Here is a 24,052-nt window from a genome sequence, read left to right as displayed (position 1 = left end):
ACCGAGGCTTCTCTCTCTCTCAATGGTTTCCAAGGCCAAATGCTATTTCAGTTAGTTCTGCAAGAACCACAGGGGCACTGCAAAATGGTGTTATATCTTTCAGGGTCATTTTGAAGGATGTCTAATTCTCAAACACTTATAAAACCATCATTTAATTAGCTCAAGGTAAGTTCTCCTGAACCACTTTTTAAAGTATATGCTCATTTACTGAAATTGATGAAGGAACCTGTTTTTAATTGCAGTGTGGCAAAACAAATATTTGCAGTTTAATACTGCGTGAGTAGTTTTAAAAACCTGAATGTGGCTCTAAGTTGCAAGTGCTTTTCTTCTCCACTTTGAATCCAAAAGCTGGTAGCAACCTGATAGATCAGCTGCTGAATGGTCAGATTGTCCAGTATGGAAAGCTATACAGGTTGATAGATAATGGACTGCTTGCACTCAGCGCTTTGGTAGTCAGTGATTCATTCAAAGAATGCAGTCCCTAGGTTATGCCTGTGAATAGGACAATGGCACTTTAATGTCCCACTTTATGACAGCTAGAGGTACTTGAAATTTTATATTTAATATTTTCTATAGGCTGCTATCCTGGTTGGTAATCTGCCACATCTTGTTTAGGAGCAGTAAGGCTGAATTGTTACAGCTTCAAGGTTTGCAAGATGCCTGCACTGCAACCATTGCTACCACTTGGTTAGACAACTGGGCTGAATGTACATGGTATAATGGTGCAGTCATGAGGTCATTAAGGGGTTTATGAAGGTCTCTGGAAGTTAACTGAAATGAGTTATAAATTAGTTTACATTCTAGAAAACAATGAATGACAGCAGAAAGCAAAATAAGCATATGTTGATAATGCTTGAGCCAGGCTGCATCTGTGGTAGTGGGAGGGATGGGGTTAATATTTCAGGTTGATGACCTGATGACAGATGGGCAACTCTTCTCGTGCTGAGCTTAGTTCTGATGGTTTGGGTACAAGTGCAGATTCTACATCTCTGCTTTGAACTGCAATTCGATTGTATGATTCACACAAAGGTTATTATTACATCTTCCAGTAGTTAGCTGAGTGAGCAGTCATCTGTTTAGTGTTAAAAACATTCTAAATGCAGGTATGATGCCAAAAGAGATGTCTTCACACTTAACAAAACAATACAGCAAAACACTTAAGAATGTTTGGCCAGTTGGAGATGTGAAAGAACTGGAAGATTAATAAATGTTTCGGGGAGCTAAAGATACATTTTAAAATTGGTCACTCTTCTTGTGATCCAGAAGGTGCAGTGGGCTATTTGACTGTGAAGATAGCCACAGTTGAGTTCGATTCTTCTTTTTTTCCTTTCAAAGTCCTCTTTGCACATAGTTCAGTTACCCCATAATTGCAGATAAGAGTGGAAGGATTTTGCATTTCCCAGCTGAGGCCAATTTGTTTAACTGCAATCTTGTTTGCATGAAGTTGATCAAACCTAGCACTTTGGGTTGTGTGTGCCGTGGTGCTGGATTTTGCTGCTGCAAGTTTTATAATTCATAATCTTAATAGGTGGTGCTTGGTACAATACAATTGCACCGTTACTAGGTTAGCTAACAGATTGAAAGTGATTAGAAATTTACACTTTCACACCTTGTGGTGTTCAAAGCAACTATTTGCTACGTTAAAATGTTGTTTTTGGAAAAACTGCCAGTGACCATATTATTCAAATCGGGTAAATTAAATTTGGTTCCATGTCAGATGTCATGGGCTGAAATTATTCACTTTCGTTTCATATTTTGTGTTTGAGATGTGCTTTACTTGCTGTCTAGTATGTTTTAGAAATGTTAAAGATGAGAGATATTGCAGAGCAAAATCTGATTTGTGATAAATCAAATACAAAGAGTAATGTTAATCTCATGGAATTAGAATGAACTGGCCTTGGGTTTAATTAAATCTTAGCTGAAGAATGCTTCAAAATAAAAGGCATTTTTTTGTTTTTCCTCCAAGTTTATATTGTGCATAATTTGTAAAATCAAGTGTACTTTTCAATTTCTCTAATTTGCCCATGAGCACAAAACGTGGTGGGAAACATGAGTGGAATTGGGGACAAAAGAAATGGTATTGATATTGTAATTGTTAAATCACTTAGAAACATGAAAACTAGAAGCAGGAGTAGGCCATTTGGCCCTTCTAGCCTGCTCTGCCATTGTCCTGATTCCACCCCCCTCCCCACCCCCCCCCATTTCCTCTGATCCCTTTCGCCCAAGAACTATATCTATAGAAAAAGCAGTATAGTCTTATGAGAACACTTCACTTAATATCTGAAATAAAAGCAGAGGATGCTGCAAAAACTCAGATCTGGCAGCATTTGTGGAGGGAGAGTTAATGTTTTGACTCCACAACTGAAAGGTAGAAATGTGGTGGCTTTCACACTGAGAGGGGATGGAGCAAAATAGGTGGTCAGTGATAGGTGGGAACTTAGAATTTGACGAAGATGTCAGGGGCACAATACAAAGGGAATGGTAATGATGGTGTTAAAGACTATGGCAAGTGGTAATTGTGACATAAAGGATAGAGCTAAATGTGTTAAAAGCAGAACAAGGTTAGTGGTCTTTGATATCAAAACATGATAAGTTAGATTGTCCCAGTGGGGAGAGGGGGTTGGTTGGGAAAGAATATAGAAAGCAAAATAGAGATCCAAACTTGTGTCCTGAAGTTGTTGAACTCCATGTTAAATCCAGAAGGCTCTAAAATGCCACGTAGGGAGATGAGGTGCTGCTCCTTCAGTGTGTTGGGCTTCACTGGAACATTGTAGCAGACCAGTGACAGAAATGTAGGCATGAGAGCAAGATGGAGAATTGAAGTGGCAAGTGACAGGACTAATTACTGGTGGACTGTGTGAAAGAATTCTGCCAAGTCTCCCCAATGCGAGCAGCTTTGAGCGTCAAATACAATAGAATAAATTGAAAGAAGTGCAAGTGAAATGCTCCTTCACCTGGAATGAATGTTTGGAGCTTTGCACAGTGAGGAGACTGGAAGTCAAATTTGCAGGTGTTATACCTCCTGTGATTGCATGGGAAGCAGTGAGGTGTTGGGGGTGATAGAGGTGTGGAACAAGGTGTCTTGGAGGGTACTGTCTCTATAGAATGCTGATGGAAGGAGAGGGAAGGTGTGTTTGGGTGGTAGCGTCATGGTGGAGGATGATCCTTTTGAATGTGGAGACTGGTCGAATGAAAAGTGAGGATAAGAGGAACCATATCACAGTTCTGGGAGGGAGTTGAAAGGATTTTAGGTGATGGCTCAGAAACCATTGAGAGCCCTGTCAGCTACAGTGGGAAACCTTGGCCCAGGGAAAAGGGAGACATGTCAGAAGCATTGTTTTGGTTGGCAGCATCATTGGAACAAATGCAATGGATGCGGAGAAACTGGGATGATTTCTTGGAGGAAGGAGGTGTAGTCGAGGGGCTTGTAATGAATATTGGTAGATAGCCTATTAGAAATATTGACAGAGAGGTCAAGGAAGGAGTGTTGGAGATGGACTGTGTGATGGTGAGAAAGGGGTGGAAATTGGAAGCAAAATGGCAGACTTTTCCAGGTCCAGATGAGAATTGTCATCAATGTACTGGAAAAAAGAATTGTGGGAGGAGCCTTGTGTAGGACTGGAGAACATAATGTTACACACTCCACAGGCATGACTGGGGCCCATGCAGGTATCCATAGCCACATCTTTGTATTTGATATCGTAGAAAGTTTATTTTTGCTGCCTGTGAACAGTGTGTTTGGATGTACAAGGTGCTGCTTTTCTTGTTTGTCCCAATTCAATTATTCCAGCAGAAAACATTTTTGAATTTAAATGTAAAGGTTCTTTATCTCTCTCTTGCCCTGAATTTAATGCAGCATTTTGCTTGTCTCCACACCACCTTCTCAGATGCATTAAATACAGATGAAGGTAATATACTGTTGCAGTATATTATTGTATAGCTGTCTCTTTTGTGGCAGGCCTGTAGTTTCTTGGATGAAATTGCTTAATTAGAATGAAGGTCTTGTAAAGGATTCTCAGCAGGTAGTGAGGTTTCTTATAGGCGAATTTGTTGGGAGCCCTGGAGTTTCTGGACATGGGATTTTCACAATAACTTCATTGCAGTGTTAATGTAAGCCTACTTGTGACACTAACAAACTAGTTATTATTGGTGGAAACAATTATCTGACCTCCCTGATGACAATATTGCTCTCTGCTGATGGTTTTGAGGACTCTGAAATTCTGGTGGGGGGTGAATCAGTGGTGGTCCATCCCCACATCACAAAAAGTCGATTTGCAGCTTCCAAAACTGCCCCATATGTCAGTCACACCTGTGGAATGTAGGCAGGTCGGTGACACCTGTGGAATGCAGGGCTACTTTTAAACTCAGTTCAGTCGCAAAAACACCCAAACTAATCCCAAGGGGTGGCAAAATTGTGAATGGTTTTGATTTCGTTTATTATTGTCACATGTATGAGTATACAGAGTATTATTTCTTGCGTGCTATACAGACAAGCATACTGCACATAAAGAAGGAAAGGAGAGAGTGCAAAATGTAGTGTTACAGTCATAGCTGGGTGTAGAGAAAAAATCAACTTCGATCATTTAAATAAGGAGAAAGTTACCAGTTGTCACTGGCACAGATTTAAAGTGATTGGCAATAAGAGGGGAAATAAATTACACAGTTTTCCAGAATGCACCATCTGAAAGATTGGTGGAAGTGATTCAGTCATCGCTTTCCAAAGGGGAAACATGGGCAACATTAGAAGGGATGTGGGGAAAGAGCAAGAAAATACAACTAATTAGATGGCTCTAGCAAAGAACCAGCACAGACGTGATGCGCTGAATGCGTATCACCTGTATGGTATCATTTTATTCTTTAAAACATATGAACGTGACAAATTAGAAGTAAGCAAAACAGTGCCAATGTTGCTCTCCTGACAAGGCACTGCCACTTCTGGCACTGTAACCAGACTACAGCCACTTCCATTCCTAATCCCAGCAATCACTTGACTATTTCAGTGAAGCACATCCATTACCCAATTTAGAGTATTTTCTCCCAACGTTCACAATGGCGATTCCACAGCTTGAGAGCTTGGATCATGATTACAGCTTCAGCATTGCTGAAAAAATTTATTTGATGATGAGCACTTAATAAAAAGGAGAAAAAGAATACTGAGCGCACGGCATAGAGATCATGGGAGAGAAGGATTATGTTAGGAGATAGCTTTTGAGCAGGTTTCCGATTGCAGGGCTGGTTGCAGCAAGGGGAAGAAGTTGGGCAGAAACTATTAGAGGGTTGAACAAGTGACTAGTGGTGGAATGGATGAAGCAAGGAATAAGAAGCTGAAGGGGGGGTGGGCGGAAGATGTTTTTCGAATCACTCCGGCTAGGATAAGACAAATGGGTCATAAGCTGATGTAAAACAAGGGATGGGAATTTGAGTATTGGAGCATTGAGGATAGCATAGGCACTGGCCAATTGCAACTGTAGCTGGCATCCTATGATGCAAATATTACACTCTTGGTATTTTCATATGTGATATGGTATCCTCCCTTTTCTGAAATGTACTGAAGTATTTTTTTCTTGGTAACGTCAACTGTTTAGCATGCTGCTGTAAACTCATCAAGAATAAGAATACTGTCAACTCACCAGGCAACAAGAACAAGTATTTCCATTCTAGGCCTCAGCGTAAAAGGCTGTTGCGGACATTTTTGAAAAATTGCCTCTTACTGAATTTGGGTCATGTCTACTTGCAATAAGTTTCTGATTTCTGGCAAAATAAATTATTTTCCGAGTATTCCTCTTGTCTCGTTGCCCTGAGGGCATTCAAAGTTAACTATGTAATGTGGGAACGTAATTGCCTGCAGGGCACGACTGGGTTGGTTCCCATTTCCAAAATATATTAGTAATATTGAAGATTGATTTGGTGAAGGCGCAAAAGCATATCATGCCCACTTTTAAGAAGTTTTTGACAAATTGAATATACCCAGAAACCTGCCTAAATTTATCAAGTCCACAAATCCAAGACACCGGGGTAGTACACATGGCCCCCTGAGGCAATGCACAACTACACTTGCCAACTCCTGGGAATTTGCTTGGATTGAACATGGAGTTAAGAGCAGGAGTAGGCCACTCGGCCCTGCAAGTCTGCTACTCCATTCAATAAGATCGTGGCTAATCTGCTTGCAACTTCATGCTGATCTACAATAACATTTCACCCTCTTGTTAATCAAGAATCTTTCTACCTCAGCCTTAAAAATACGGGTTGAGCTTCCACTCCCTTTTTGAGTAAGAGTTCCGGAGTCTCATGACTCCTGAGAAAAGAATTCACCTTACCTCTGTCTTAAATGGGCAGCCTCTTATTTTTAAACAGTCACCCCCTAACTCTCGATTCTCAGAGGCAACATCCTTTCCCCATTTACCCTGTCAGTACCCCTCAGGATCGTAAAGGTTTTGATCAAGTCACCTCTTGCTCTTCTAAAAGCCAGTGGATACAAGTCGAACCCCTCGAACCCTTCCTTGACAACCTGCCCATTCATGGCATCAGTCTAGTAAACTTTCCTTGAACTGCTACTAATGCATTTACATTTTTTCTTTAAGGAGATCTATTGTGTACACAACACTCCAGATGTGGTCTTACCAATGTCCTGTACAACTAAAACGTAGCCCCCTGACCTCCTTTTGGAAACTGGTTGGCAGACAGGGAACAGTAGGAATTAACCAAGTGGCATGCAGTGACTAGTGGGGTATCACGGGGGTCAGTGCTAGGACCCCAGCTATTCACAATATATACTAATAGTTTAGATGAGGGAACGAAATGTAATATCTTCAAATTTGCAGATGGCACAGCTGGATGGAAGGGTCAGCTGTGAGGAGGATGCAGAGATGCTTTAGTGTGATTTGGACAAGCTGAGTGAGCAAATGAATGGCAGATGCAGTATATTTTGGATAAATGTGAGGTCACCCACTTTGGTAGCAAAAACGGGAAGGAAGATTATAATGTGGCTATAGATTGAGAGGGGGGGGAATGTGCAACAAAGCCTTGGTGTCTTTATGCGCAGTCATTAAAAGTAAGCATGCAGATGCAACAGGCGGTGAAGAAGGCAAATGGTTTGTTGGCCTTGTAAGAGGATTTGAGTACTGGGATGCTTTGCTGAAGTTATATAGGGCCTTGGTGAGAGCACACCTGTGCGCAATCCTTATCTGTGGAAGAATGTTCTTGCTATGGAGTGAGTGCAGCGAAGTGATTCCTGTGATTGTGGGACTGATAGTCGGTTAGGATTATATTTCCTGAAGTTTAGAAGAATGAGTCGGTAACTCGTAGCTTTAAAAATTCAACACTAGTAGACTGGATAGATTCAGGAAAGATGTTCCTGACGGTGGGGAGTCCAGAACCAGGGGTCACCGTGTGAGAATACAGGGTAGACCATTTAGGACCAAGATGAGAAATTTCTTAACCTAGAGTGGTAAGCATGTGGAATTCACCACCATAGAAAGTAGTTGAGGCAAAAACATTGTATGTTTTCCACAAGGCGTTTACATATAGCTCTTGGGGCTAAAGGAATCAAAGGACCGTGGGGGGGGGGGGAGAGAGAGAGAGAGAGAAAGAACCTGGCCTGCCCTTGGGTTGGCTCCAGAACAAGCTGTTCTAAGAAACTATCCCAAAAACATTCCATGAACTCATGGGTCCAATATCCAAGATGGCGTCAGAGCGCGATGACTTCTTGCAAGCTGTCCCCAGCATACCCTCTCATTCTATCTTTTACACACATTCTATGCTCTTAAAACTCTTATTCTAACTCTTTTAAACTCTGAACAATGCTCTATTCTCAACACCCTGGCTATGACTGTAACACTACATTCTGCACCCTTTCCTTCTCTATGTACAGTATAGAATGCAAGAAACAATACTGTACACTATGCTAATACATGTGACAAATCAAAAGTAACTACCTTTGCCCATCTGAGTTTTCCAATCTATGTAGATTAAAATCCCTATGATTATAACAGTAGCTTTTTGACAAGCTCCCATTATCTCTATACTCTGTGGTACTGTATAGTTACAATTAGGAGTTCTGTACAGCACTCCTAAGTGACTTCTTGCCTTTAGATCTTCTCATCTCCCTCAAAACTACCTCTACATCCTGGTTTACAGAACTTGGGTAGTCGTCCTCTAAATATGTTGCTGCTATCATTAATTAACCAAGAGAACCACCCCTCCACCTGTTAACCTCCTGTCCATCTTAAATGTTACAGACCCTTCAACATTCAGGTCCCAATATGTTATCCTGTAGCCATGTCTCTGCAATAGCTGTCAGACCATACTTATTCATTTCTATTTGCATTATCAGTTTGTCTGTTTCAAATGCTACATGCGTTCCGATAGGGAGCCGCCTTGTGTCCTTTTATATTTGTTGTGCCTGGTGTTAACTGTTATTTCACACTTCGATCTGTACTCTCTGTCCCTCCCTGTCACAGTCTGTTACCTTGGCTCTCATCCAAGCCATAGCTTTACAGGACAGGAGATGTTCACCCCACATTCTTATCCTGGCTCTAACCATCCATTTAGTCCCACTCCCTGTGCTTCCTCACGAAACCTTGATCACAGTACATTACCTGTATTTCAAACTTCTATGTAGGAATTGGATTATTGCTTCAAATATATTTGAACCTTGATGTGTTCTCTGATTTCCTTTGTAGCCATCTGGAATATTTCAGAAGTATCCAGCTAGTAGTTGCTGTCCTCTCAGATGGCTGATATTCTCCTAGCTGCCTAGGAGAATATTAAGATACTAAAATTGAAGCAGCAGGTTAAAAGAATTATCAATCTAATTTTCTCCCCTGATGAACAGAATCAACTCAAACCAGTACAGGACATATGCCTTGTAGGGGAACATTCCACATCTTCAGACTAGAGAATTGTTTTAGAATCAGGAAACTTGACTTCATTGCTGTCTCTGTAGTACCTATGTTCGACAACAGTGCTCTTTTACAGGTCATGGGGTAATTGTGCTTTTTCAGGTTGCACGACTCAACACCAAAAAAAAACCAGTGGCTTAAATAATCTTGGAAAATGTTGCAACTTGCCTGTGTGACTTTAAATGAGCATGAGTTTAACAGTATGGTTAGTCTTTGGGAACAAATCGCTCATTGGATTTTGTTTGGTACATAGGAACGTAGAAATTAGAAGCAGGAGTAGGCATGTTTCTAATTGCCTACATACCATTGTTACGTCTGCTGTACCTGCGCACGCATTTTCAGCAACTGATGCATGAGGACTCCAAGGTCTCGTTGAGTCTCCACCCCTCTCAATTTACACCCATTCAAGTAATAATCTGTCATCCTATTATTGCTACCAGAGTGGTTAACCTCACATTTATCCACATCATGCTGCATCTGCTATGCAGATGCCCATACACTCAGCCTGTGCAAATCACGCTGAAGCATCTCTGCATCCTCCTCACAGCTCACCCTCCCACCCAACTTTATATCATCTACAAATTTGGAGATAATACATTCAGTTCCCTCTTCCAAATCATTGATATATATTGTGAACAGTTGGGGTCCTAGCACAGATCCCTGTGGAACCCCACTAGTCATTGACTGCCGATCAGAAAAAGACCCATTCATGCCAACTCTCTGCATCCTATCTGCTAACCAGCTTTCTATCCATCTCCAGACGTTACCTGCAATCCCACGTGCTTTAATTTTACATAGTTGTCTGTTATGTAAGACCTTGTTGAAACCCTTCTGAAAGTCTAAATACACGACATCCACTAGTGGTATTTGGCCAATTCTACTGGTTACATCCTCCAAAGAATTCCAATAAGATTCATCAAGCATGATTTCCCTTTTATAAATCCATGCTGATTTTGTCTGATTATACTACTGCTTTCCAAATGCCGAGTTATGAAATCCTTGATAATAAACTCTAGCAACTTCCCCAGTTCATCCACATTTGTCCTGTAGAACAAAGGAAAGAAGAGCTGATGCTCATTCCTATCCTTGAAGGTATATTTAATGAATCAGAGGTGTAGGATACCATGATTGTTTATCATAACAGCAATTAAAGTTAATTTCACATACACTTTCTGATCCATGAGTTCTCCAGTGCAACTGATTGCATGCCACCTGTCTCTAAAGATGACGAACTCACATCTAACGTATTTGGTGTGTGGTTTATTGAATTGTCTGAAACTTGCGCTATTTGTTTGCACAAGCAGTTTTTGTATCTGGTGGTTGACCATGGTGACGTATGTTTGACATTAAGGGTAATTCTTGCCTACGATAGTAAATCATTTGTCATTGTGTCTGAGGAGGAAAGTATGTTTGATGTATAACTACTTTCCTTTTGAAGTTTTCATACAGTCAGGTGGGCTTCTTGTCTGCAAACAAGCAAAGGTAAATACTTTAATAAAGGACTAGTGAAGGTGACTTTTGCACTCCAAACTGAACCCAAATTTAAGGCTGTTTTGAGGTTGGTTTGAAGGATAAATATTGAGCAGGACACTGGGAAAACCCCTGTACTCTTAGAACCATTGGCAGTATGTACTATATCTGCCTGAACAGTACACAGGGTCTTCAGTTAATGTTTCTTCAAAGACTGTGCCTCAGTTGAGCATACTTGCTCGAGCCTTGGAGTGAGGCTTGAATCTGCACCTTCTGACTTGAACAAGAATGCTACCAGGTGAAGCAAACTGATCTAGAAGCACACACTGCAGTTATAAATTGTGCTACTTTAATTAAGAAACATGTTAAATAGTCTCTCATTTGATATAGCCTTATTCAGCAACAATTTTTAAGGTACAAAGCTCCTTCCTTCAACTGTGTGAATTGGAACAATTGAAGCTTCATTGTGAATTTGGACCTGATCTATTTAGTGTCCTGGGTTTATGAAAAGCTGAAGAGTAAATCCAGATGCTTGGCTAAAATATGCGAAGTTTAAAGCAATGGAGATTAAATTAGATTCCATCCTTACCAGTCGTAAACTAGCATTCTGTTCAGTGCTATGCATAATGTGAGAAGCGATGGCTTAAGATGAGGGGTTGGATTCCCATTAGCTGAAAACCTAACTAAACTATTATACCAAGCTTATTGTTGCTAGTAAGTGATAATTCTCATGACATTATTGCATTGCTATTGTACACAATAGTAAATATTTACCTACTTCAAGTTGTGTTCTGATTTCCCTTTTTTGTTTCAGTGAATGATAGTGTCTAGAAAGGGTATGTCCCTTAAGGAGAGAGGTGCCAATGTCCAACCGGCCTAATTACAATACAGGGGGGTCACTGCGACGTTCACAGAGGAACACTGCCGGGGCCCAGCCACAAGACGAAGCAGCAGGAGGAAGGCAAGTAAAATAAGTATATTGTTAAAAAATGCTTTCCTTTCAGCAGAAGTTAGTTTGATTTTTTTTTTTGCTTGGGCGCCTGGTGTGTTGGGAGTTGCCTGTCAGCAGAGTACAATGAAGTTCCTAGTTGGTGGACAGAAATGTCCTCATTCAGCACTAAAATGGGCATCTTCGAGCCATCAATGAAATATAAAGTAATAAATTTGTGAAGTAAAAAGTGTTCTTGAGTTTCGGAAAGAAATAGATGAGTCTTGTACTCAATCTGTGGGTGAAAACACCTGGCATTAACTGATTGGGAACAGGGTGAGTTCCTAGTGCAAATTTTTAATTTAATTTGGATCTCGGTTGGTAAAGGAAGGAAAAATATATCCTTCTGGAAATCCATCATGATCAGGGCAATGAGTTCTGCGATATACCCCATGTCTCCATTGGTATTCCAATTCCTCAAGTATGCTGAATTTGTTTTTAGATTTCCTTTTGTTTTCCTCTGCAATAGGCCACAGTCAGAAGAGAGGAAACAGAAGCCGATTCCAAGTAGGCCAACTGCTAAAACAACAAAACTGCAGTCAGACACTACCTCTGGGCAGTCCAGAGGGCGTGTGTCAAGAAGGTATTAGATATTTTGCTTAACAGAAAACTTCATGACTATGTTGGACAGAAAAGAGTTAAACCAGATATCTTTAAGATGCATCAATCTTCCAAAAGCAAATTTAGTGAATAGGTGGTATTCTGAAATAGGAACATAACATAAGAAATAGGAGCAGGAGTAGGCCATCTAGCCCCTCGAGCCTGCCCCGCCATTCAATAAGATCATGGCTGATCTGAAGTGGATCAGTTCCACTTACCCGCCTGATCCCTATCACCCCTAATTCCCTTACCGATCAGGAATCCATCTATCCGTGATTTAAACATATTCAACAAGGTAGCCTCCACCACTTCAGTGGGCAGAGAATTCCAGAGATTCAGCACCCTCTGAGAGAAGTAGTTCCTCCTCAACTCTGTCCTAAACTGACCCCCCTTTATTTTGAGGCTGTGCCCTCTAGTTCTAGTTTCCTTTCTAAGTGGAAAGAATCTCTCCATCTCTACCTTATCCAGCCCCTTCATTATCTTATAGGTCTCTATAAGATTCCCCCCTCAGCCTTCTAAATGCCAACGAATACAAACCCAATCTGCTCAGTCTCTCCTCATAGTCAACACCGCTCATCTCTGGTATCAACCTGGTGAACCTTCTCTGCACTCCCTCCAAGGCCAATATATCCTTCTGCAAATAAGGGGACCAATACTGCACATAGTATTCCAGCTGCGGCCTCACCAATGCCCTGTACAGATGCAGCAAGACATCTCTGCTTTTATATTCTATCCCCCTTGCGATATAGGCCAATATCCCATTTGCCTTCTTGACCACCTGTTGCACCTGCAGACTGGGTTTTTGCGTCTCATGCACAAGGACCCCCAGGTCCCTCTGCACAGCAGCATGTTGTAATTTCTTTCCATTTAGATAATCCAATTTGCTATTATTTCTTCCAAAGTGAATAGCCTCGCATTTGTTAACGTTATACTCCATCTGCCAGATCCTCGCCCACTCACTCAGCCTGTCCAAATCTCTCTGCAGACCTTCTACGCCCTCCACACGATTCACTTTTCCACTTATCTTTTTGTCGTCTGAAAACTTTGTTACCCTATACTCAGTCCCCTCCTCCAGATCGTCTATATAAATGGTAAATAGTTGAGGCCCCAGTACCGATCCCTGCGGCACGCCACTAGTTACCATCTGCCAACCAGAAAAGCACCCATTTATTCTGACTCTCTACTTCCTGTCGGATAGCCAATCCCCAATCCATGCTAACACCCTATCCCCAACTCCGTGTGACCCAATAAAAGTGATGTGAACTTCATAGTGTCTTACTAATTAGAATCTCTGTCTACAGCCATGTACTTGCCATGTTTCTTGGGTTCCATTTTTGTCCAACCGTAGAATCATGACCATTTATTTTATGCGATCTGTAAATTCCTAATTTGCCAAGTTTTAAATTTATGCCCTTGGTTGCATTCTCCTGCTGCTATATTTAGAGGTTGACTCCTATTCCATGTTTTAGTTTTGAAAGAGCACTTTTCATGAGCGTTGAAGCAGTAGAAAGGAATTGGAAATGCTGGTGAAGGGTAATTTGAGGAAGTGAAGTGTCTGAAGGAAGGAGTAGGAATAAAATGCTTATAAATGAGTGTTATTTGCAAGTAGTAGTTTTGAATAAAATTTGTGCCCTTTTACAAGCACTCTATTTACCACGGCCTGCTACCACTGAAATATTGTTAGCTGTCATGCAATTTAACAATTGGATTTAACAGCAAAACATGGCTGCATTCATTATCTATTGTAGCTTGCAATCTCTTAGCAAGAAGAGAAATCTCAACTTCTGCAGGAATTTTTCAGTCTCCACTCCATTGGGAATGATTTTCATTATCGCCCTTCCAATAGGGAATTGCCTTGTTCTGTAATTGATTTCCAATTTGTGACTTCCTTGTAAGTTCAAAAGTTTTAATTTTAGCAGAATTTGCAATTTATTAACAAAAAAAGGTACTGGAGTTTATTTTTTCATGTCAAAGAGGCAATCAATGCCAGACTTTGACATCTGCATTGTTCCTAAATTTGCCACTTGTATAGCAACACCTGGATAATCTTGATTGCAGAATTTAAACCGAGATTTGGATTGCCTGTTGGGAATGTTCCAGGTTGTAATTGAATCATTTTGGGCTTCCTATATTTTGCTTCTCCAATCATCTATTAGTACAGCTGACATACAATGAGCGTTCCAAAGAAAATCTACACTCGGAACAATAGGTTTCTACAGGGGAAACCTATTTTACAGTCCATGCAGATTTTTTCAGTGGCATTCCGTTTAGTTTAACTGTTGTAAGGAAGAAGGGTTGCTTATCAAGAAGAGATGTAAGAAATTGAGTGCATAAAACAAAATTTCATACTTTCCACAGCATTTTACAATTAAACATGACTGAATTTTGGATGCACTTGTGAAGCACCATACAAGTGGTTTAATGGTTCTTTCTTGTACAATGTTCAAAGTGTACATGTGCATTTATTACCCTTATGGAAGCAATAAGTTTGAAAACTTTACAACCTTGCATTCATCAAGATCTTGGCATTTGGAAATTAAAATAGTTATTGTAAGCTCCATGCTTTGAAAGTCCAGTCCATGTCAAGGTTCTGCTCAGTGACTTGCTGATGGTATTTGGAGTTGCGGGTAGAACCATTGCCACAGATAACCTTGTGATCTTTTAATGTTGCCATTTCAGGAACTCCAGGAGCTGTAGCTCTTCATCCGTTGCTTCTGTGACACAGCAAGAAGATAGAATTAGGTCAGAACGACCCAAAACTGGACAAACTAAAAGGGACGGCTCCAAAAGCAGTTTGAGAGGTGTGAAACGTGGTCCAAGCCCTGATTACAGCAGCTCAAACTCCACCTGCTCTGCAAAAAGGCCCAAAGCACTTCAACCCTCAGAGAATCCGACTGAAACACAAAAACACAAGGTGCAAACGAAGTCCCCAAAGAAAAGGAAGTCTGTGCAAGATCAGCAGATAAGAACTTCCCAAGCAGCATCCACGAGTAAGACCCAGAGTAGAAAGCAGACTGGGTCTGCCGGTGCCTCCCCCTTTCAAAAAAGGAAAAAGATTGAAACTACAACTTCTGTAAACAGTGATTCTGTGGCTGACTCGATCAGTGCTGAAGACAGGTCTGCTAAACCAACCAAGCTGGCTTCAAAATCGGCGACCTCAGCCAAAGCTGGGTGTAGCACTGTCACTGATTCTTCCTCCTCTTCTGCCTCTACTTCGTCATCCTCCTCTGCTACTGTGCCTCAGGGAGCCAGGCTAAAACAAGGAAAAGATCAGAATAAGGCTCGTCGTTCTCGCTCAGCCTCTAGCCCTAGCCCTCGCAGAAGCAGTCGGGAAAAAGAGCAGAGCAAAACTGGTGGTTCCTCTAAATTTGAGTGGGCTGCCCGCTTTAGCCCTAAAGTTAGCCTGCCGAAAGCAAAACTGTCACTCCCGGGGTCTTCCAAATCGGAGACTTCAAAACCAGGCCCTTCAGGCCTACAAGCAAAGTTAGCTAGTGAGTTGATGAAATTAATTGATTGTATTTTGGGTTAGACAGTGTCAAAAATGATCTCTCTTGTATAGCAGTCCAGTTTTTGGAGTTATTGATCTCGTTTATGCAAACCATTTATGTGGATGAAATGCTGAACTAACCAAAATCTTCAGTGGTGAAAATCAGCTAAACTTGACCATTGTACAAGTTCTGATCCATATGTGTTGCAAGTACGAAGATAATCCTTACCGATGTGTACTTTTTTTAAAATTTAAAAGCGCATTCTTCCAAAGCATGCTTTGGGTAATTTTCTGTACTAGACAAGGCAAATAAATTGCAGTTGTATGACTTAATCTTAAGAAAACCATTTATTTAAGCACCAAGACATTTGGGGTGGCACGGTAGCACAGTGGTTAGCACTGCTGCTTCACAGCTCCAGGGACCTGGGTTCGATTCCCGGCTTGGGTCACTGTGCGGAGTTTGCACATTCTCCTCATGTCTGCGTGGGTTTCCTCCGGGTGCTCTGGTTTCCTCCCACAGTCCAAAGATGTGTAGGTTAGGTTGATTGGACGTGCTAAAATTGCCCCTTAGTGTCCTGAGATGCGTAGGTTAGAGGGATTAGCGGGTAAATATGTAGTGATATGGGGTTAGGGCCTGGGTGGGATTGTGGTCGGTGCAGACTCGATGGGCCAAATGGCCTCTTTCTGCACTGTAGGGTTTCTATGATTTCTATGACCCTTTTCTCAAAGATACAGTTGCTGGGAATTATTGCTGATCCTCCAACTTTCCTAGGTAAAGGGCTTGAAGCTTGTCCCTTATGTTCAACTAGTCTCGAGTCTGTGACCTCTGTTCTACATTTTTGCATTGCTTTAGCCTTGGTAATTAATCTGGATTTTGTGAAGCTATTGAAATTAAATACTGCGTCAAACTTGAGCCTTTGTCTTGTGTTTAAATTAATTTAATAATAATTTGAAAATGGAAGCTTGTGTGTTTCACTCGCTGAAATTCTGAACTAGACCTTAGTATCAGAATTCTCCCTATGATATTGCAGCATATTTCAAATACTAACTTGCATAGGTGAAGGTAATATATCCCTTGTGACTGAAGTAAGTAAAGCTCCTTAAAAGGATGCTTTTAAAGTTGTGGTGACCTTTGAATTCAACTTGAGACTGTTGAATGGAGGTGGTCCATTTCCAGAGTGAGAAAAGAGGGCTCTCAAATACCACGCTGACCAGTTACAGAACATTGATGGCTTGGGAGGTAGTAGCCTTATGTGAGAAGGGCTTTTTTTTTGTGTTGGGGGGGGGGGGGGGGGGGGGGGGAGCAAAGGAAATTTGGAACATTTTACAGCCAATTCGTACACACTTCCACATTCTTTTGAAGTGTTCAATTGGACTGCCTAACCACCATCTTGTTAAATCTTTTGTTGCAAATACATGAAATGCAGCAAATTTGAGTTTTTAAGGACACCATTGGATAAGTTGCAATGCAAATTGGTAGTAACATAACTTTGCTGGAAGTCTACCTTTAGAATGCAGTGTGGTGAATATTAATTGTTGATGTACCATTGATTCTGAGGGTGTTTAAATTAATGGAACTGCACCAGTATTTTTTCCCCTCTGATTTCACTATCTACTGTTGAACTTTTTAAAGGCTTGAGGAGGTCTACTAAGAAGCGCAGTGAATCACCACCAGCAGAGCTCCCCAGTTTGAGGCGGAGCACACGGCAAAAGACCACGGGCTCCTGTGCTAGCACCAGGTAAATGCTCTTTGAATTCAAAATATGTAAAAGAAAAACTACAGTCCAAGCTTTTTTAATGGTCTGAAGTGATCATCTTGAGACAGCTTAATTGACCTGAAATGGCCATTTTAGTTACTTTTGGGCATGCTGCGATAGCATCAAATTGCATTGAATTTGTGTTTTGTGTGACTAGCTAGCAGAGATTCGCAAAACGTTTGCAAATTAGTATTTTTATTGTCACAATAATTGTTTAAATGCAGGATTTCCAGTTCTTTCGAAAAAGAATCCAAATGCTCACTCTGGTAAAGCTACATAAAGCTTTCCACATGCAAAAACAGACTTAGGAATATCAATATAAATTTTGTCAAATGTTTTGGCTTTGTGGCTTGTTTCTAATCATAGATTATCCAAGTCTAATTCAAAACTGGGTTCTCGAGTTTAAAAAGGCAGGTTTGCCTCTGATGGCCTCTCTAATCTGAGGAATAAACACCACTTCCTTGAAATCTGCCTGTTAATAATTCAACTATTACCCAAGGAAACAGCTTCCTAATTACCCTTTTTGTTCTGGCAAAGTGCTTGTGTAGGATCCAGATTTTGTAGCAGCTTAAGTATTGAAGTCTTATTGGAGTTGGACTTCTCTGGAAGGTATAGACTGTTCTAATCTTCATCCATAGATTTAATGCTAATGCATTTTAATTTCCTTTGCCCCTTTCAAATCTACTGTAATGTCATTTTTAGCTCAGAATAACTTCCAATTATTTATATCAATTATGTCATGATATCCATCATCAATTGTTGCAAAATCTCATCTGGTTCAGTAATGTTGCCTACGTGTGACTCCAGATCTAGTTGTGTGATTGATTCTTAATTATCCTCTGCAATGGCATTGCAAACCACTTAATTCAAGGGCAGTTTAGGATGGGAAACCTTGCCAGTGACACCCACAATCCATGAAAGAATTAAATCCGATTTCTACAGGGTGCTTGTACAAGAACTGCAAAGTATGTATGCAGGTACAGCAAGCAATTAGGTAAATGGCACATTTGCCTTTGGGCTGGAGTACAAGAGCAAAGAAGTTTTGATGCAATTGCATAGATCTTTGGTGTGACCACACCTAGAATATGGTACACTATTTGTTTCCTTTTTCAAGAAACTATGTACTCCCCACTTGATGCCTTGGATATGAGAGTTCTTCAGGGATAGACTGAGTAGATTGGACCTATGCTCTCAAGTTCAGGAGCACGTGAGGTGATCTTACTGAACATCAAACTCTGAAGGGGCTTTAACGATTGTTTCCCTTCACTGGGGAATCGAACTAGGAGGCATAATCCCAGGATAAGGGGTCAGCTATTTTGAAATTAGATGAGAAGGAAATTTTTAACTGAGGGTTGTGAATCTTTAGAATTCTCATTGAGTCCTGTAAATGCTCATTGAGTAGAGTTAGACTCTAGGAGAATTAACAAATAATGGGATTGGGGAGGTGGGAAAGTGTAATTGAGGTAAAAGATCAACCATGATCTTATTGAACGGAGGGGCAGCTTAAGGGACAGTGTAGACATAGGTTTACCAGGATGTTGCCTGGTCTGGAGGGTATTAGCTACAAGGAGAGGTTGGATAAACTCGGTTTGTTCTCACTGGAACCACGGAGGTTGAGGGGTGACCTGATAGGTTTACAAGATTGGGTGGCATGGACAGAGTGGATAGTCAGGATGCTCTTTCCTAGGGTAGAAAAGTCAAGTACTAGGGGGCGTAGGTTTAAGATGCATGGGGAAAAGTTTAGAGGAGATGTGCGAGGCAAGTTTCTTTACACAGAGGGTGGGGAATGTCTGGAGTGCGCTGTCCGGGGAGGTGGTGGGAGCAGTTACAATAGCAACATTTCCGGGGCAACTCGATGAATACATGAATAGGATGGGAATGGAAGGATATGGATTCCGTAAGTGCATACGGTTTTAGTTTAGGCAGGCATCATGATCGACGCAGGCTTGGAGGGCCGAAGGGCCTGTTCCTGTGCTGTACTGTTCTATGTTCTTTTGCTGGGGGTAGCTGTATTCTAACTTGTTTCCCAATGTTCAGCAGGTAAAAGCCCTTATTGTGTAAGCAGCAGAAACATACAAGTTTGCTGTTCTAATAAGACGTAGTTTCAGCTGCAGTATTTCTGTGCATATTTAGGAGTTGCAAGCCACAACCCTGCTGATTGACTTCAGGGTGAATTAATCCACTGTTCAATGGCTCAGCCAAGTTGGATAACTTGGGGTATGTTGCTACAGGGAACAAGAAAGTACTCTAATTGGACAAACCAAAACCTTGCATATGGGTTTTTAAAAATTCACTCATGGGACATGGGTGTTGCTGGCTGGCCAGCATTCATTGTCTATCCCTAATTGCACGAGAGCAGTTGAGAAGTCAACCGCTTTGGTCTGGTTCTGGAGTCAGATGTAGGCGAGACCTGGTAAGAACGGCATATTTCCTTCCCTAAAGGGCATTAGTGAACCAGATGGGTTTTTCCAACAATGGTTTCGTGGTTATCAGTAGATTCTTAATTCCAGATTTTTTGTTATTGAATTCAAATTCCACATGGTCTGGAATGGGGGGGTGGGGGTGAGTTAATAGGTTGTGATGAACAAAACATCGTAGCTGTGAGGGACAGCTCGGTGGATAGGATATTAGGATGTAGATAGGCTGGAAAATTGGGCGGGGATCCTGGATTCAGGATTCAATCCTGGACCGGGGAGCGGCGCGGGCTTGGAGGGCCGAAGGGCCTGTTCCTGTGCTGTATTGTTCTTTGTTCTTTGTTTGTTCTATCTACTTTGGCGGGATTTGAATCTTGGTCCTCAGAACATTAGCGGACCTTCTGGATTAATAGTCTAGCAATAATACCACGAGACCATCACCTCCCCTTTAACTTGAAATGTAAACCTAAAAAATGGTGTGTTGGGTGCCGAGCTAACCAAAAAATTGCAATTGTCAAGATTAAATTAGTGATGCCCATAAATGAAATTTAGGCTGCCAAACACATGGGGTAGAACTCTGTCTATCCTGTCAAGCCCCTTCAGAATTTCATGTTTCAATGCGATCATCTTCAAAACTCCAGTGAATGTGAACCCAAATTACTTACTCTGCCTCTAATGTAAGTATAGTCTTAAATAAGGAGACCAAATCAATCACTTGACGTGTCTTGCCAAACCCCTGTACAATGGTAACAAAACTGCTTTATTCCTGTATTCCAATCCCTCTCACAACAAAGGCTAGCATAGCTACATCTTGGTAATTGCTTGCTGTACATGCAGGCTAACCTTCTCTGAGTATCAACATTTGGAATTGTCATGCTTCTTAAAAAATATTTTGCTTTTCTGTTCTTACTGCTGAAGTGAATAACCTCACACTTCCCCACCTTATACTCCATCTGCCACCTTGCCCATTCCTTTAACCTGTTCATAGCTCTTAGCAGCCTCTGTTTCCTCAGAGCTTGCATTTGCATCTACCATTGTATTAGCTATATATTATTCTGTAAATGGATATTTGCCACCGATTCTGGACATGGTTTGGCCAGTTTGAATTGCATCAATTGTCTCAGCAGTTGTTTTGTATTACTTAGAAGGTGAAAAGAATTTCATGTTTTACTTTTATCCCCATTCTTGAAAATAGTCGGCGAGGCTCTGGCCTGGGCAAAAGAGGAGCATCTGAGGCTCGCCGACAGGAGAAGATGGCAGATCCTGACAACAACCAGGATGGAGCAAATTCTTCTACACGCACAGAAGATGTACCTCAAGGAGCGTCGGGTAAAAAAGCAATCCTTTTTTAACCATTTCTGCTTGGTCTAAAAATGAAATGATGTTCAATATTTTTGAGAATGCATTGACTGGCAAAAGCATAACTAGATAATGGAGCATGATCCAGAACCAATCTTGTTCCGCTGAAAACAAATCTGTAGAGTATGTGTATTGTGGAGCAATCAAGAAAGTGGGCAACTGATTCATTATGGTCTTTTTTCAAAAATGCATCACAATCGTTAGCACTTGGTTTGATAATATTTGGCACCCGCATTCAGATATTGTGGCTGTTCCATCTGCTTTCAACAAAGCATAGCTTTAGACAGGGTTGCAAAATGAGGTGTGGTGATACTTTTGGCACCTGGAAATATTGCACACTTAAGTAAATTAGTCTGGCATTATCTCCATTTGTACAGTGAGTCTCTTTTTAAGTCTTGTTCCAACAGAAGTTGTGTGTCAATTCTTTGGAAAACTGAGACTATATTTTGGTTTTGAGTTACTGGGAAAATAACCCCGCTCCCCATCAAACTCTGGTTTTTGCATGCCAGCTCCATAAGGTTTAGCAATTTATTTTATTCTTGGGTTCTATCTTTGTTTTATTGTGTCATTTATTACCACCTCCAAAATGGTTTTCTTGTCAAATACAGGTGATCCTCCATTTGCCTAGTTCTGTAATATTAATGCTTTTCTTTGAATTGGAGTGATTGGATCGCCTTGATTTTGCTAAGTTAGTAAGTGTAGACTCCTCTGCAGTTTTTTGGCCAAAGAACACAGTCTGTTCTGGAGGTCATGGCTCCTGCAATGAAGGAACAGCAACATCCCACTAGATCAATTTAGTCTGGTATGATTCAGTTATATTCTATGGATCATGTATTTATTTTAAATTGTCGGGGAAATTTTTTCCTTTGGTAATGGTCAGGTTGACGCCAGTACTTGGTGGCAAGCATGATATGAAAGTGCCCTACTTGGGATCAGCAGAACAGTTAAAAGTACTATTGGTGGTGGTTTACTACTTTGCCACTTGGTCATTAAAGCTTTTCCAGCTGTGATTTTCAATCCTAGTAAATGGGATTCTTTCCATGTTTGGAGAAGCAAATTGAAAATGAAGATGGGAGGGGGAGGAGTTTGTTGTGACTCGACCTTAGACCTTCTCGTAAACTCCGCATTAAGTTCAGTTGATACCATAGAGTGCTTGCACTAATACACACACAATGTTTGCTGATCATCAAATAACTGTGCTAGAGAGAGAATTAGGCATTGGTCAAAAACTGGTGCAAGAATGGAAGAAAAAATCCATCCAGAAGAGGATGCCCAAGTGCACTGCCATCGTAACCGGGACCAGCCACTGCCCTGATCTTGAGAAGAATGTATCAGAACAGATCCTCAAATCAGCAGAATAGTTACATCGCCAGAAATTATGTACACACTTATGTGAGCCAAATCAAATGGAGGAAAAGATTTCAGACTAACAGCTAGTTGTGGTCACTTCATGTAATGAAAGCACTCTAGTATTGAGGCAGAAGACCAAGTTTACTCAGATTGCTAAAAGACCTCTGCTAAAATTATCCATTTCCAGCAATTCATTAAACAACAAAAACACAAGTATCTATTTAGTATCAATGGCAAAATAGATAAAATGCCCTTGCTAAACAATGGAATGAACAGGTTCGAACAGTTCTGGTGTAAATGACAGGATATGAGAAGATGGCTGACAGAACAAAATTAAGTAGTAAATTTTAAATTGCAAGACCATGCTGAACATAAAGATCCCTGCAGGAGTTCATTTGCACGTCGATAGTCAGAGGTATACAGCACAGTAAAAGGCCATTTGGCCCATCGTGTCTGCACCAGTTAAAGACAAACCATCTAACTATCCTAAGATAAATCCCATCCCGGATGTAATTTATCCTAGGATTCTCTGGGAGGCTAGAGAGGAGGCTGCAGAGCCTTTGGCTTTGATCTGTGTGTCGTCATTGTCTACAGGAACAGTGCCAGAAGACTGGAGGATAGCAAATGTTGTCCCCTTGTTCAAGAAGGGGAGTGGGGACAACCCTGGTAATTATAGACCAGTGAACCTTACTTCTGTTGTGGGCAAAGTATTGGAAAGGATTAGAAGAGATCGGATTTATAATCACCTAGCAAGGAATAATTTGATTAGGGATAGTCAGCACGGTTTTGTGAAGGGTAGGTCATGCCTCACAAACCTTATTGAGTTCTTTGAGAAGGTGACCAAAGAGGTGGATGAGGGTAAAGTGGTTGATGTGGTGTATATGGATTTCAGCAAAGCGTTTGATAAGGTTCCCCTTGGTAAGCTTTTGCAGAAAATACGGACACGTGATTGAGGGTGATTTAGTGGTTTGGATCAGGAATTGGCGAGCTGTAAGAAAACAGAGGGTGATGGTTGATGGGAAATATTCATCCTGGAGTTCAGTTACTAGTGGTGTACCGGAAGGATCTGTTTTGGGGCCACTGCTGTTTGTCATTTTTATTAATGACCTGGATGAGGGCGTGGAAGGATGGATTAGTAAATTTGCGGATGACACTAAAGTCGGTGGAGTTGTGCGGAGGGAAGTGGCAGGTTACAGAGGGACATAGATAAGCTGCAGAGCTGGGCTGAGAGGTGGCAAATGGAGTTTAATGTGGAAAAGTGTGAGGTGATTCACTTTGGAAGGAGTAACAGGAATACAGAGTACTGGGCTAATGGTAAGATACTTGGTAGTGTGGATGAACAGAGGGATCTGGGTGTCCATGTGCATAGATCCCTGAAAGTTGGCACCCAGGTTGATAGGGTTGTTAAGAAGGGGTACGGTGTGTTAGCTTTTATTGGTAGAGGGATTGAGTTTTGGAGCCAGGAGGTCATGCTGCAACTGTACAAAACTCTGGTGCGACCGCATTTGGAGTATTGCGTACAGTTCTGGTCGCCGCATTATAGGAAGGATGTGGAAGTGTTGGAAAGGGTGCAGAGGAGATTTACCAGGATGTTGCCTGGTATGGTGGGAAAATCGTATGAGAAAGGCTGAGGGGCTTGAGGTTGTTTTCGTTAGAGAAGAAGGTTAAGTGGTGACTTAATAGAGGCATACAAGATGATCAGAGGATTAGATAGGGTGGATAGTGAG

At 41.3% G+C, this 24,052-nt stretch overlaps 1 protein-coding gene across 13 annotated transcripts in view; it reads left to right on the top strand.

The window, feature by feature from the left end:
• trip12 (thyroid hormone receptor interactor 12) overlaps positions 1–24,052 on the top strand; it is a 160,237-nt gene that overhangs the window by 35,991 nt on the left and 100,194 nt on the right. For all 13 annotated transcript variants that reach the window (XM_078205851.1, XM_078205845.1, XM_078205874.1 and 10 more), the window contains 5 exons: positions 11,185–11,331; positions 11,828–11,941; positions 14,638–15,449; positions 17,079–17,184; positions 20,812–20,945. In XM_078205851.1, the coding sequence (XP_078061977.1) occupies positions 11,234–11,331; positions 11,828–11,941; positions 14,638–15,449; positions 17,079–17,184; positions 20,812–20,945 (1,264 nt within the window). In that variant the 5' untranslated portion in view covers positions 11,185–11,233. The remainder of the gene's footprint in view (positions 1–11,184; positions 11,332–11,827; positions 11,942–14,637; positions 15,450–17,078; positions 17,185–20,811; positions 20,946–24,052) is intronic.

Source organism: Mustelus asterias, chromosome 3, assembly GCF_964213995.1.
Source record: "Mustelus asterias chromosome 3, sMusAst1.hap1.1, whole genome shotgun sequence".
NCBI lineage: Eukaryota > Metazoa > Chordata > Chondrichthyes > Carcharhiniformes > Triakidae > Mustelus > Mustelus asterias.
This window is presented reverse-complemented; position numbering and strand designations above follow the sequence as displayed.